This window comes from Lathamus discolor, chromosome 5 (assembly GCF_037157495.1).
Source record: "Lathamus discolor isolate bLatDis1 chromosome 5, bLatDis1.hap1, whole genome shotgun sequence".
NCBI lineage: Eukaryota > Metazoa > Chordata > Aves > Psittaciformes > Psittacidae > Lathamus > Lathamus discolor.
The window spans coordinates 13,738,906-13,755,148 of record NC_088888.1 but is presented as its reverse complement, the minus strand read 5'-3'; the positions used below and the strand labels follow the sequence as shown (position 1 = coordinate 13,755,148).

The following is a 16,243-nucleotide window of genomic DNA, read 5'->3' as shown; positions in this document are numbered from 1 at the left end:
TAGAGTGCTGCAGGCAAAGTGCAAATGCCTCTCCATATTTGCAAAATAAACATCCACCTACCCTGTTTTTTTAAGTTATCCATTAATGTCTGAGTGATGCTGGTGAGAGATGAGAGTGGCACACGTTCACTTGTCAATAGACTCTCCAGAGCCTGTTAAGCAGATGTTCAGAGTTAAACATTTACTTAACTTCACTGTAAAAACAAATAAGGTAAGCCAGTAACAGCACAACTCTGACAATGATTTTTCATCTGTATTTTGTCTTCACATATACTTGTGGCATAATCTGATCCTATAGGAAGGTCTTCTCTCTTTTTATTAGTTTAGGAAGATGCCTTGGGGGAAGTCACAAGGCAAAATTCATTCCAGTCAGTATGCTGCAAAAAACAAACCAAAACCCACAAACAAAAAACCAACACACACCAAACCCAGAATAAAACAGCTCGATTATTTGCTTCAAATACCTCTAGGAAAAAAAAAAGACCATATTTTGAGACATTTAAAACATTTAGCACTAATCTGATATTTTTTTTCTAATAAGAATATTGGCTTCTAAATACTCACCTGTTTCTTTGTAGCAGGGTATTTGATATCAAGTATTAATTCCTTTGCTTCAGCTTCAATCAAATCTGCACACAAAGATAACCAGAACTTCAATTCATATTTCTCAAAAGCAACCTGAAAAGCAAGTCTACCCACATCATAGTTGAGGCACAGAGATTCATGTTGTGAAGATGAAGACACTATCACAAAAGCTGCCAAAATAAGCTTAAGAAAATGAAATGAAACAAGAGCTCGGTAGCATCTGTATCACTTAGAGGAAGAAGGATATCTAGCATCAAATGCCAAACTCCATGACATAGCATAATGGACTGCACACAGACCATGTTTTATGGAAGCACTTGAAGTAGAATTTAGTTAAGATTTACATGGCAGACAAGGTTTATACTGGATCAGTGTATGAGATTAAATTTAACCTGGTGCAGGCAGAAAGCACTTACAATGCACTACAATCATACCTGTGTTTGTCCACTTACAGGATAGATAATACAAGACCCATTTGGTAACATACAATTTGAAGAAATTATACAAGAGAACCTACCTGGATCTGAGGTTTTAGCTTTGAGTAAAGCATTTAACTTCTTCACTAGATGCATATCCTTTGCTCGCTCACTCTTTTTGTCACTGGAGGGAAATAATTTTAGTTATATGAGTGAAGAGAACTAAAGAATACTTTAAGATAACATCACATTAATAAAAAAAAATAAAAATAAAAATATCAAGTTAATGCATACAAACCAATCAGGCTACTGCCTACTATTCAGCTTGAGAAGGAAAACTAGAATCACTCTAAGTAAAACATTGTTTCCAAAACAATAATGAAATTCATTTGGTTATACAAAGCACAGAGTCCTTACCTCAGTGCTAAATGGAAAGGTACATGGACAGTTTTTACACTTCCAGAGACTGGATCAACAAGGCATATCTGGTAAGTCTGGGGCTGCCACCCCTGACTGGTCACATTGTTTAGACCCATTATTTTATAACCAGGATACAACAACCTGAAAATAAAAAACAGTGAAGAACAAAGTTAGCAACCATCCCTTTCCACACACTTTCCACATCCCTTTTTCCACATCCCTTTCCACACACATCCCTTTCCACAGTGTGTCTATCTAAGTAGATGAAAGATAAAGTCCCCTTCTAGGGTGCAAGCAGCTGCATTCAGCAGAAAAAACTGTGGGCTATGGAAAAAATTGCCTAGCAGCACTTTCCACATTTACCACTGGCTGGTAAAAGTTCACTTGCATATGTTTCACCACCTATGACTTTACTGCAGCAGCACAGCCAATACGCCTACCTGCTAAATGTTCCTTACCTACAGTATTTCCCCACATTGAAGGCTCCAACCCGAGGCCCTTGCTGTGTGCTCCACACTTCCAGAATGCCTCTCCTTGGAGCATAGATCACAAGGAACTGAGCTACTCTGCTTGGACCCTGTGCATTTCCAAAAGGAGAAAAATCCATCTTCTCAGTTTCCCTCTCATGAAGGTCCTCTACAGTCTGTATCCAACCAACTTCTGCATCACGGTATCCTTTGGAAGAGAAGCCAGAAGTTAATTAGCGTACAGTAATTAATACATGATTAGTACGCATCACCACTCACTTCAGTACTATTCCAGCAGCAAGCTGCCTTAAGCTTTGTTTCAAACTGTGCAACAAGACTAGCTTCTGTCAAGAGCTGTGGTCCATGGACTTAGAGCAGGGCCCATCAGAGGACTCCTCAGAGCCAAATGCAGCCTCCTGCATAGCTCTGGGGAAGAACAAGTTCTCCTTCTGTGGGAGAAGCCACAAAAAACCCCCAAACACATCAGATCTGTACTCTGGACATTACACCACTGCAAAACCTTCCCAGAGAAAATATGTAGTAAGCGTCCAGATTTCCCACACTTCAGAACAACAAAAAAAGATTTAAGGAAGTAAATTTGTATAACCTACTAAATAGAATATGTATATGTTTTCATCATTAAAATGCAACTTTTAGTAACCCAATAAAAATACTTTTCTCTCTCTTGTTAACACTAATACCTTCCCTCAAAATCTTTCTAAACAAACAAACAAACAAAAAAAAAAAACAACGCAAAGATGTTCTATGACATCACTATGTAATGGTTTAGCAAGTACAAATGAAGACTCCAAATGACAATTTTAATGTACAAAACAAGTTTATAACAAGATAAGCGATGGTAAGAAGGCTGAAAAGCATTCACAACTCAGAAAGCAAAGGTACAACCCAAACCATTTAATTCAGTGGACAGTTTTGCTAAAAAATGTGGTTTTATTCCACATGTCAACACGGGGGAAAGGCAAATTGTAAACCTGTGTCTGACTATCAAATAAAGCTTGGGACTCTTAACAGTACTTGCTAGGTGACAGGAAAAAGAAAGAAGTCCAAGAATATCAGAAAGCATGTATTATAGCCAATAAGCTTCAAAATACGAGAGAAGGAGAATGCATAAGGAAACATGATTAATCTAGCTATCACACTGCTAGCATGTCACTGAAGTAGCTACTATAGTCATGACCATCTGAATTGGGAGGGGGGAAGAGAGAAGAGTTAAAGATTCTCTACTTGTTCTTAAAACTTATCTTCCATTTCATAAACAGCTGGAAATTTTTAATTGCATAGAGATACTAAGACATGCTGTAACATTAGGTGTAATTACAATGAGAGCTTAATGTCTGCAGTTTAGAGACTGGGCAATCCATTCTTGCACACTCACATGAAGGAATGAGAATCTAGTAAGTTGTATAATCTTACTGATTTTTCAAACTTCAGGTCATTTTCTCAGTAGCATTAAAGAAGATACAAGAGCTTCTCAAGAGAGAGAATCCTGGGGAACAGAGCTAAAGCTTCCCCCCAAAAAAAATTAGTTTACAAACTTTCTGTTGGGATAGAATCTGTGGGGAAAAAATAAAGATATCTACACAATACAAACCAAACACAATTTTTACTACAGGCTGTATCAGTATTTCAGGGATTTGTACAACAATACCCATATAGGTGTTATATTATCTGCCTTTGGTGTCTAAAAACAATGTACTAAAGTCATTCTTAATAATGGAAAAATACTTGGAATTCTACATCTGAACATAAGAAGCCACAATGTTTTGAAGAGTATTATTTGCTATACTGATATATACTATCATACCTTTCCACATGCGAACTGCAAGTCCTCTTGTAACATCCAGCAAAATAACCCTTCCAAAATCATCTGTTACTGCTGCCAAAGTGTTACATGGAGAAAGACATATTCTTTCACCGTGGCGACGGGAATCAGGAAGTCCAAACCTAAAAAAAAAAAAAAAAAAAAAAAAAAAAAAAAAAAAAAAAAAGAGGGTAAAACACAAGTAACACTAGATACCTATTGTTCTTCAGAAACACTATAAACATCTCATAAGGATTTGGATTTCTTTTTTAAGAAAAGAAATATTAACATAACTGCAAGATAAAATAATATTAAAATAATATTAATAATAAAATAATATAATATAAAATTATAATAATATAATCATTAATATAATAATATAATCATTAATATAATATAAAATAATAATAATTAATATTAAAATAATATTAATATTAAAAGAAATATTAACAAAAGAAATTTTAACATAAAGTTATGGGTAAAATCAAGAGCATGTTATCTCTACTGCGAGATCTCAAGAGATCTGTTAAAGTCCTAATGAAAACCAAAGCTCAGGAACTAGGGTGACTGCCTTGTCATGCATTGTGAGGCAAAGATCTCAAGTGCAGTGAGTTACTTTATATATCCTCTCTTATTGCCAAATAGTCTGGGGAATACTTAAAAATAATCAGGGAAAGCAAACAGGAATTATTTTCATCTTTTATCAGCTTTCCTGATAACATACGGCTACAAACTGTTGTTCCTGTTCTCCTCTCTCCTCTATCAACAGTGAAACGGGATACCTCTTTTTCGAGAGGGGCTTTAAACTATCATGCAGCTTCTTTGAAACTCTTGAGTGATAAACTTCAGGGCTGATATTTATGCACTTATAATGTCACTAAACTGTGCACACTGTTCTCTTACAGTAATAATGAGCCCACACATCTTAAGTAAAAGGGATGAGTCCACAATGATAAACCGATATGAAACAAAGCTTCAAACGAATGATCTGCAAACTACCATCGCTGATTAAGGTCAAGAAAAATACACGTTCATCAATTATACACCATTTAAAATAATTCAAATAATTAAAACCAGAAGAGATCTAAACCAATTGTGACAGTATGTAAAACTCACCTCACTGCCAGTGGGGTTGCAGGTTCAACTTTTGGTTTCTGTTTTGGGGCAGGTTCTTCTTCATGTTTACTCTTCCAACCAAGCCAGCCACTTGTAACAGAAAAACACATTGAGAGATTGTACTAATGGTCCTAAAAATCCTCAAACCATTACGTAGCTACAACAAAAATACGTAATTATTTTATTACCTGGCAGCATTAAATAGTGCTGAAGTCAGTTTACTTGCAACTGCTAAGGCAACATGAGACAACAGTGGCTGTGAGGTACCCTGAAAGAAAAGAAAAAAAGTGTTCAGAAAGACAAGAAACAGTCAGATGTGAGCTACCCTGAAATAAAGGAACAAAGTATTCAGAAAGCCAAGAAATAGTTCTTACACTGAACTCAACTGCAGAATAGTTTTTCAGGCCTCCTATGGACTTTCAGCTCAGAAAGTATAGCTTTAAGACTGCAAAATTTTAATTCACTGCCCCCAGAAAAGCCATTCTGACATCTCTTTACCATTTCAAAATCCTCCTGCAAGTCACTGGTATGTTTGTCTGCAACAGAAGTTAAAAAATCCCTGTGTATGATTTATCATGGAGAGTTAGCTGGTGGATGGCTTTGGCATCCTTGCAAACATCAATGTAGGCAGTTTTTTCATAAACATATTGGAAAAGCAAGTACAAAATCAAAGTTGTGATTCTGGCATTTTCAATCAACTTTCAATCCTGGTAAGGACAGCACACACGTAGGGTTTGATTGTGCAAGACAGAGCTACATTGCCATCCTTCTCCTCCAAGACAATACAAGATGACTAAGTGTGCTGCAAGTATTGTTAAGCCTAAGTTGCAGTTTTCTTCTACAAGTAGTAGTTCCACTACATAAAATCACCGCAGAATACTCAGGCCATGTGCGTACATGATCAAAGGACTCCAAACATCCGTAAGAGGAATGTTCTCACAACTTCAACATAATTTTGCAGAAACCTTACATTACTTAATCAGCAATAAATTAACAAATGAAATAAAAAAATATTTAACTATCACATTCATTTTAAGATAGAAAATAAAATTTCTCATTAGCAGGAACCTGTGATAGATGTTACTATCACATCCACTCCAGATCATTCCAGTTTCGGAAGATCAAGAAGATCTTCTATGCTGATACTGGTCAGCAAAAAATTAACATAAGAATACTTCAGAACTACCCATATGGAAAAGAGCCTGATTAATCATTCAAAGTTTCAGCAAGTCAGCTTTGTAGTACATACCTCCAGGGCAAAAAAGAAACCAGTGAAAGGATTGGATCCAACAGTAACATACTGAGATATAGCAGGTGGGCTGTTTTTTATAGCTGCATTATATCCACCTATATTGGAGGCAGTCTTCATTTGATCAAAAGGAGACAGTGTCATGATGCCTAACAAAAACATTAAAGTGAATGTCTTATACTTTCAGAATAAAGGCATGCAATTGCTCTAGAAGCCTAAATATATTCCTGCCTTCTTGACTGACTAGCAAACGTTCAGGGGGGAGGGAGGAGCTGCAGCTTTAACCACAGGAATTCCAAAGGATACAGCAGAAATAACCTGATGTATTTAGGTTAATTATAAAGCATAGTTAGTTTGTTTAGAAGAGATAAAAAGTCAGTTGAGGTCAGCATCAAAAACACAACTACCAAATTCACTTCACCTGCCTTGTTAACTCCCTCCTGACATCTTACCTGGAAAGGGGAGAAGAAAGAATGAAGCTTACTGTCCCTTAGACCTGCCTGTCTGACAAGAACCTGGGCTTCTGCAAATTCCTAAGCAGGAGAAGTCTTTGAGAGCCTAGAATTCAGTTTGTCCTTTTTGGAGAGGAACAATCCCAACTTTTACTTTCCTGATGTGCTGGACTGTGGAAAGACCCATACCAGCCTGAACCTGCCTGCAGACAGACCTTTAACCTGACCATAATGGGAATAACTGCACCTGATCTAGTCTCCCTTGGCTGTTCCCTGCCAAACAGGAGAGGACAAGACAGCTACAGCTGTAACTTTCTCCCCTCAAGTGGGTAGGGGAGGCTCAGTCAGATTTGAAGAGAAAGTAAAATATGTCTGATGATGGTTAATGAGATCATTCACTACAACAGCCTTCTCCCACTATTTATTTCTATCCAACCAGTACCACTAAGAGCTCTCACCCCAAATTTAAAACACGGAAGCATTCAGTTTTATTTAAGCCAAATAGTTGAAATTAAACAGAAATGCTTACCAATACTAGCATGGTCAACAATTGTATCCACATCTTGCAAACCCCATTTCTTATAAGCTAATGGTGGAGGCTGAACATTCTCATTGCCAGATGCTGCAGCTGACAAAAGTTGATAAAACACAGAAAAATTCCTACTGAGTCAAAGATAAAGGAATAGCATAATAGAGGGGGGGAAATGATGGAATCTTAAGCCACAAAATAACCTAGTTTTAAATTAATACACATTTAAACAGCTGAACTAAAATAGCCTTTTAAAATACTTACCTTAATGAAATTAAAATATTTTAAACAATTAACTGAATAAAACTGCAAATGATATTCCATCACATTTATGTCTTGTGCCTGCAGAGAGCTTTATTTTACTCGTAATTTATGGTTTAATATTCTGTCCAATTTTAAAATGCCACCACAATTTATCTCTGTGGTTTGGGCATGTTTAAGTGGACACTCCTGTGCAAAAATACTCACAAAGTCAGCTCATGCACTAGATCTGTAACAATGTGAAGTAAGAACCGTGGCAAAAATTAAGGGAAAGCTGAAACTCTCCACCTATTTATGTTTTATCTTGCAGAACTGTAACGGCAGCATGCTTATACAACCTACCACACAGTGCTGTTACAGGACTCTCCTCTAACCCCAGGAAACCAGCCCTGCTTCCAAATTAGAGTATAAACCAGCACTATACTAAAAAAAACCAGGATCAAAGGCTACACAATCAAACCAGGTATCAAAAGGTCTTCCACATTAATACAAAGAGCAGTGATCATTACCAACATTATGATCACAGCATTATCACTTGCTGAAAAGTCCTTACTGTCAAGAAAAGCATTTCACTGACAGCAAAATCAGCACCCTGACATGGTAAAAAGCACCTTAGCAGTATGCTGGTGGGTTAACCCCAGTAAGCAGGTAAGCACTATAGAGCTGCTTGCTCACTCCCTCCCAGTGAGACAGAGCAGAGAATTGGAAGAATAAAAATGAGACAATCTGTGGGTTGAGATAAAGACAGTTTAACAGTTAAAGCAAAAGCTCTGCATGCAAGCAAAGCAAAATAACGAATTCATTCATGACTTCCAATCAGCAGGCGGGTGTTTAACTGTTTCCAGAAAAGCAGAACTTCATCATGCATAACCCTGAGCACATTTTCTGGAGAGGAAGAAGTTTCCTTCTATGCAGTAGGTGTCTATATATTGATGAACAAACAAGGAAGATCCAAATTCCACCTTGGTTTGATATTTAACAAATTTAAGTAATTTTCATGTAATGTAAATTTCTATTAACAGAGTCAGAAATTAACATTTCCTCTTAAACATACCTTTTGCAACCTGATTGCGACATGCACGAAGAGACTGAAAGAGGCTGAAACCATCAATTGTCACAATTGCTGCTGGGTACAAGATACTAAGTTCTTCATTCTACGGAAGAAAATGAAAGAAGGCAGAAAAAAAATTAGAAAAAAAATCACTATTACTGTTGTAACAGCTTCTTTTCCAGCTTTTTATACTATTAACTACAAAAAGATGAGAATTACATCCAGCAAGTTAATATCTAACAAGCCACAGGCAACGGACTAAGGCAATACCACAGAAATTCAGTATTAAAACCATCTAATATGTAAGTATAGGCACATATTATATTTTTATCTTCTTTCAATAACTTTAATTTTTGCTTAATTTATTTTATGGCTTACAGAGAAAACAAAAAAGTTACAGCAGCCTGTGAAGGCCACAGAGTCACAAGTTTATCTAGAACGTAAGTGTCAAGGTTTTATAAGCCAAATTCTGAGACTGGATTTTTTAGTGCCTGAATTACCACATGGGCACATAAATGCTAATTTGGTGATATAAATTCAAGACCCATATTCCTTAATGCTTCTGAATTTCAAAACTGATTCAAAAACATCATGTTAAATCACATGCGCATTTGTATAAAGCAAACTTGGGGATCTGTAACTTCATTAGTTTTCTGCATAAAGCATGCCAACTCAGCCAAGAGCAAAGCAAGCTGCTTTCCTACTAAAGAGCTTGAGCTTAGCAAGAGCCTTCTCTGCAGGAAATATTCATAATGACAGGCAGGTTGCTACAACTATCTCCTATAATGATTGTTTTAATTTGCAGCTGTCTTCTCTGTGAAATAATTAAGACCTTATGAATGAGTACATCTAGCTCTTGGCACTTGTCCAGCTGCATTTTCTCCTTTCATCAACATATTATCATGCTTTGTGCACATAAATGAAAAAATAGGAAATGAATGAAGCCTTGCCTTGCAGGTTATGACAGAGTAAAATGGTACAAATCTAACTAAATACTCCAAAAACAAAAAAATCAATTTGGAATCCTCAAATTACACAAATTATAATTCTAGAACAAGAAATCCAGAATCTCTTGTTCTAAGGAACTGTCTATCCCATCAAAAAACTGGTAAAGGACATAGAGGATTCACAGAGAAGACTCCCTTCCATACCCCATAACACTGCCACTTCACTTTTGAAATAATGTGACAAAACCTGTTCTGTGACACCAGGATGCCTGGGTATTTCATAGGTTCTGCACTTAAGCTGTAGGACAGGATCTTCATTTAACAGCTGAGCAAGAAGCAGAACTCCACTCTGGAAGAGAAAGAATAATAAGCATGAACATTTGTGCCCCTTTTCTTATGTAAGCCAAGAAGCACTACCTGCAGAAACAGAAGTTTTATAGGAATAGAAGAGTCTTACAATAGCTTGGCTTGTGAAACATACCTCAGTGTAAAACCTAACATAGCCAGAGGTGAAGCCAACCACAATGCAGGTCCAGTCTGGACGGCCTGTGGAACTCCTGTTGCACAAAGACACACTACAAGTTACAAACAAATCCTGCTCCAAGCTGTAAGCATTTAAAACTGGAACCAACGTAAGGGGACCAATAATGCATATACATAAGAATATCAATCCTTACCTCTTCTGACTTGCCAGTGGGATACACAATACACTACTCACGCATTCACTAAAAAAGATAAAACCATTAAGTATCTTTTTTTCTCCAGTTGTGAAATTTTGCTTACAAGAGATTTTACTAACTCAGCATTTTAAACATTTTAAGAGTATATTAATTAAGCACACAATATATAAAATTGATACTAAAAACCAAAAAACCTTTTTCAAGTAATTTTCAATCACAAGTTCAAGATTATCCAAGTAGATTACAGAAGTGTTTATTACACCTTGCTAGCGTTGTCTTTCATCATTCACAGACTGAATATTCTGCCAGTACTCTTGAGTAAATATGCAAGTTAAATTTCAGGTATCAAAAAGTAAATATTTTTTTCCTGATCTATAATGAGATACAGAGAACAACCACTAAAAAAACCCCAACCAACCAAACAAACAACCCCCAAAACAAAGAACTGAACCATAGTTATCAAAATAAACTTTTGAATTACATTATGCAATAAGGTAGATTTTAGACCAATTGCATTTCACCAATTTAAGGGAATTCGAAGGGCTAACATGGTCTTCTCAGTTCACACAATAGGTGAGCATGCTCACTGCATGGCAAGCAAACCATGCAGAAGGCAAGCAGATGAGCAAGCCCCAATATCTCCAGTCAGAACTTATTGAACTGTTACCATGAGACAAAGTTTTATAGTGTCTGGGGAAACAAAAGCAGTACAAAGGTTTTATGAAAGAGCATATAAATTCAAGATGACATCCCAAACAGAACTTAAAGCATAACTGCCCGCAGTACTGTTGATTATTTGCATTTCAGGTCACCTCCATTCCCCAAGGAGTGATTAAATTATCAGCTAGACAATTACAGAAAAAAGGCTTCCTAAATGCAAGCTTGAGATCAACTACAGTTCAGTTACAACTTCAAAGCAGCGCTGAATATCTCAGTGGAATCTCATCTTCCAATAGCAAAGCTTGGCCACCACAAAACATTATCAGCTGAAGGCAACTGGCAATAAAAAACTCATGTCTTTTGACAATCTGATAGCAATTTATTATTTACCATATTACCATACTTCGACAGATATAGAACCTTCACCTACAGTAAACCCTTGCAAACCTTAAATCAAGGTGTAGTGAATACAAACATGCCCATTAAAGAAAGCTTCCTGTTCTGTATAACAGCATGTCTCTTGGGCTGTAACAGTAGTAAGAAAGAAAATTCCAAACAGCCAAACAGAACTTCTTTTCCTTTTTTTAATAAAAGATGACAGAATAATTTCAGTGAAAAAAAAAAGAGATGCACATAGGCCAGTTTAAATGTGTGGCACTAGCAGTTAGGTTATGAGCTTTACAGATTGGAGAGAAACTGATTAAGTCAACACCTCCTGCAGTGTAACAGAAGGTTGAAGCCAATAAGAAGCATGTGGAAAGGCAGACAGCAACTCAAGGCTGCAAACTTAATAACAAGATGCAAAATCATCTTCCACATGGGAGATTTGTGGAAAGCATCTGTCTGATTATTTGAAGACACAGAGAGCAGAAATGTTGTATAAATACCAAATGTATGACCAAAGCAAATTTTTCAAGTCCCTAAATGACTTAGAGCCCAAAACTATTTGTGGATCAGAGAGATGTTATATTTGCTTGAGATTTCAAAAATGAAAGGGAGTATTGATAAAACAACTTCATATGTTTCCAGTTGCAACATCCCCTAACAAAATTTAATCCCTACTTTAAAAGTAGATCTTTTTTCAGAAGGGTACTTTTTTTTTTCCCCTCCTAGTACAGGAACTTATAAACAGTATTACAACCCAGATCTCTTCAGATGTCTAAATTACATGTAAATACACTCACTTGCAGAGAGAGGACCTCTCTTTATTTATATGAACTTGTCCTGAGGTATAACACTATACATGAAGAGTGACTTTTGCAGACAATGTTTCTGATCACCCAGGTCACTTCTGTTTTCAACATTAAAATGCAAAAGACAATTAATGCATTCAGATGTAAGAAGAAAAAAACCCCAAATTCCACAACCCTACAAGTAAAAAGGATATACTTCTAATTATTAAACGTGGAAATGATATTATTATCACAGCTGTATTTCAACACCTACCCTTCTTCAACATTCAGAGAGCCACTCCAGCCAACAGCATACTGCATCTCCTCCTTCCCCTTGTCACTGTGCTTCCATTTAGCTGCCATTAAAAATAAAGATACCATCTGTAAAAACTGCTTTGCATCTCACAAATGTAGTTCTATCCTAATCCTTCCCTTCTGTACAATGGATGTACAATACACCCACCACACTTAGCTAAGTACCTTGTCATAAACCTTGACGACATGGGATAATGCATGATTACAATTCTGAAATTACTGGTTTTTAATAAGATTTATACAGTAATATCTACTTTAACAAATTTTAAAAAATCAATTTACAAAACAGGGATCCTTAGAAGGAAAGCACTATGGAAGGGCACGCTTATTCTGGGAAGATTACTGAAGATGAGCTTAAATGAAGAGGAAATTCTAATTTTAACTGCCAAGAAGGATATCAGAATCCTACATTAAATCTGACAATATTTAATCATCACATCATATTCAAGGTTAGAAAACACTACAGTTTGTTATGCACAGGGTGCTATTACAGCTGACATTTGTTGAATCAACTCCCAGATGCCAAATAAAGAAAGTTAGCATTGTGTGCCATTTGTCTGACACCTAAAACCTGAGACACAGGGACACTTCTGCAACTGCGTGGTACAGTTGCTACTGCACCGTTGAGCAGAAGCAAGTCTCCAGCAAGTGAGATCTTGGCAAGATAAATCAACTCCATACTTCTGATCCAGAACTTTCTGAAGAGTACTGTTACCTTTCCACTCTTTGTGAAAAATCAGCAACTAATCTCTATCAGGTTTGGAACACACAAGGGAATGCAGGGAATGCCAAATGCAGCATGACAACTCAATACAATCTACCTCATTATGCAACTGAGCTTCAAGTGCCTGTTTTTGTTTTCAAATAGTGTAATATGCCCCATAGCAGGAGGTTTTACTTCTTCATGTTCACGTGCCAGCAACTACAGCTGTTAACACCACCAATACCCCAGCACATATGTAGACAGCAGCTGGCTTATCAGTGTTCATAACACTAAGGGTACCTTTAAAAGTTCCAAGAGCCCTACTTGAGAGTAAAATAGAAACCTTCCCATTATCCAAGACAAAGAATAATTTTCTATCGAAGATAGGAATCTCAAAACCAATCCACCTCAATATCCCTCCTCCAAGTGCCACTGGCTCAGTTAGCTCTTTTGTTTCTTCAAAATGAAAAGAAAAATAAGGTCAAATATTTCTTAATGGGTAAAATTAATACAAACATTTGGGTTTTCTTATTGAGAGCAACTGATGTAAATGTCTCGGAGCATCTCAAAACAACTGAGTAGTTAGAGCATATATTAACTATACACGATAAAAGTTTTCTCCAATCAAAATACAGCTAGGAAGTAAAACTGAAACAACTTACTTCCAAAGCAGTACCTAAAAAATGCATGATGTATACTATAAAACACTCCAAAATTATTGAAGGTATGCCTTGAGGGTGTAAGTGGATGGGGGAGAAACAAATCTTGTCCTGATTGCTATTAGATGTACTAGATGTACTAGCATATACACTTAGTAGCATGTATACTTACATACTAAAAAGACTGCCTTCTGTTCATTAGCTATTACCATCAGGTCATTTGTTGGTGACAAGGACAACACACAATCCTGAAGCCAGTAATTTCTCTGGTTCTTGGAATTAGATTCCTCTTCTTCCTATAGGTAAATGTATACAAGAGTTTCTAAACACAGAAGAACTTGGAAGATTCATGACAACAGTTTCGCTTGCCCTCAGTACCAGCACTGAATGGACTGTTACTTTTCCAGTCACTAGAACTTGCACAAAAAGCCAAGAGAAATGCATCAACCTTGTACTAATTCTGTTTGTGCATTTACAAAACAAAACCCAAAATACTCATCACTAATTCTGCTCCTCAAAATCTTCTCCTTTCACCAAAGAGACATTAGAAAAACAAAATTTAAAGCATTGTTGTTATGGATTAGAGACTGGAGAGAATCTCTTTAGCTGTTCTCATCATAATCCATACCCAAAATGAATAATTTATCCAAGCTCATACACTGACCAGCATTAAGTAAGCATATGCACATAGGAAGAATGTAACTAAGCTGGCATTCGCACTAAAGCCTCATGGTAACGTGCAACAGGAATCATACGTCTTTTCACAAGAAGGAACTTACAAAGAAAAGAAAGTCAAGTTTAGTGTCAAGTTTTAAAGGTTTAATGATGGATAAGTTAAGATTTAGATACCATCACTAAGTATAAAAGCAAACAGATTGCATCTTTTCTCCTTGGAGCAGTGTCAAATGTTTGACTCCAGAACAAACAAAGGTAGCTCCTGTTAACCATAATTCAAAGGAAGAAAGTAGGTAATAGACTTTGAGCAGACAGCTAAAAGGTGTCTCAGAGATGATACTCCAGCTTTCTTAGCTCCATCCTCTTACCCTGATCACAGCAATACAAACATCTTCCCTTGTCCAGTCTCTATTTCCACAGCCACCTACCCAAGCCTACCTCCTCCTAGCTCTCCAAAATATTACTGCATCCTCTAGTATTCCAAAGCAGCTATGCACAAAGAACCCAACACATTCAATGTGATCATTTTGATTCATGCAATTTATTCTGTTGTTATGAAGTTACACCTACTTGGAAATATACACATGTACTCCCAAATGAAAAAAGTAGAAATAATTTGTATATCATACTCTTAATCAGCTATTCATTGTGTTTCTTTCTTTTCATAAGGTTGTACCATAAATGGATCACTTTGTGCACATAAGAACACCTTGTATATCCATCACAAGCTCTACATTAGCACACCACAAACATTCTGCTTTGTCCACATTATCCATTGATTTGTGCAAGAGGGCGACCTGTTTTCATGCCATTTTTGTCTGCTGCTGGACGCCAAGTCCTATAGCAACATTTTTTTTCCTGATTACTGGCATTTGTCAAGTCTTCACAAACAGGTGATGAAGTTGTCTGCGACACCCATGTTAATTTTAACTCCTCATGACAGAGGTAAATATATCATACCAAAACACATAACCAAACCCCAAAGAAAAGCCTTGTACTGGATTTTAATGTAATGATTTTCAAACTGAGATAAAAGAATTGAAAATGAAAGGCTTTTTTCAAGATTAAAAGGAATTACAATTACGTCTTAATTCAACATAAGTATGCATATACACAGAACCTGAAATCTAAAGGCATCAAATACGGCCATCTTATATTAGTGACAAAAATAAACTAAGGGTTAAAACAGGAAAGGCACTGCACTTGTCAAAAGAAACTCCTTTAAAAGGCAAAAGACAGAAAAATTAAAATCAGCATTTAAAACGTGACTTTAACATCATCATCCCAACAAACTAGTTAATATAAAAAGACACCTTGTGGAAGAAAAGAATGCCTTCGCAAAAGTCGCTCTGTTCCATGAAACAGATACTTGACAAGTGACTAATTCCAAGAAAAGATGCATTTTGCACTAACTACAATGCAAACCACGGACAAACAGTCCTGTTTGCTGTGGATCACAGTTTCTTTCTTTCTTAGAAGTTTGACCTGAAACCACTAGTAACTTTGGAGGAAAACATGTATGCAGGACATCCTTAGCAAGAAGGGAGTGAACTACCTGGCAGAACAGTTTGACATTTTAAAGAAAAAGAGTGAAAAATAAGACAATTTCCATTTAGAGCCTGTTGGTTCTATTAGATTACAATATAAGTAACAAACGGAGCATTTGTTCTTCTCGTTAAGGAAGTTACAAGTATCACAGCTCATCTAACAAAGATGTGGCCCAAGAAACACAGTCATGGCAATTACAGTGGAGCTGATTTCCCATCCTATTTATGTTTTTATACACTTGTCATTCCCTGACATCAGCACCAGTGATTCATTCCTGGGAGGCATCATGCTTGTTTCAAACTGTTCGTCAGCTCAGCTGAAAGATCTCTTTCCCTGCTGAAGTAAGTAGTAAGGAGGATCCTGCCCATATCCTTCGGCATACTTTCTGCATACAAAGACAGCAGGTAAGAGCATTTTGTTAGCAAGGCGAGCTCTAGATTCCTCAGTAAACCCCATCAGCAATAACAAGGGATGAATCAAGCAATTCTGTTCAGATGATTCATGCAGGTGCAGAGG

General features: G+C 36.6%; 1 protein-coding gene across 3 annotated transcripts in view; it reads right to left on the bottom strand.

Moving 5' to 3' along the window:
* The window catches only part of RAB3GAP2 (RAB3 GTPase activating non-catalytic protein subunit 2), a 43,464-nt gene that overhangs the window by 15,792 nt on the left and 11,429 nt on the right, over window positions 1–16,243 (bottom strand). For 2 of the 3 annotated variants that reach the window (XM_065679846.1, XM_065679847.1), the window contains exons 3-18: window positions 13,677–13,800; window positions 12,102–12,183; window positions 9,993–10,040; window positions 9,797–9,872; window positions 9,563–9,664; window positions 8,372–8,471; window positions 7,057–7,155; window positions 6,076–6,224; window positions 5,015–5,094; window positions 4,827–4,916; window positions 3,714–3,853; window positions 1,880–2,096; window positions 1,419–1,562; window positions 1,103–1,185; window positions 565–629; window positions 62–152 (exon numbers count right to left, since the gene is read on the bottom strand). In XM_065679846.1, coding sequence (XP_065535918.1) covers window positions 62–152; window positions 565–629; window positions 1,103–1,185; window positions 1,419–1,562; window positions 1,880–2,096; window positions 3,714–3,853; window positions 4,827–4,916; window positions 5,015–5,094; window positions 6,076–6,224; window positions 7,057–7,155; window positions 8,372–8,471; window positions 9,563–9,664; window positions 9,797–9,872; window positions 9,993–10,040; window positions 12,102–12,183; window positions 13,677–13,800 — 1,690 coding nt within the window. The remainder of the gene's footprint in view (window positions 1–61; window positions 153–564; window positions 630–1,102; window positions 1,186–1,418; window positions 1,563–1,879; window positions 2,097–3,713; window positions 3,854–4,826; window positions 4,917–5,014; window positions 5,095–6,075; window positions 6,225–7,056; window positions 7,156–8,371; window positions 8,472–9,562; window positions 9,665–9,796; window positions 9,873–9,992; window positions 10,041–12,101; window positions 12,184–13,676; window positions 13,801–16,243) is intronic. The other variant, XM_065679848.1, reaches the window with a different exon arrangement.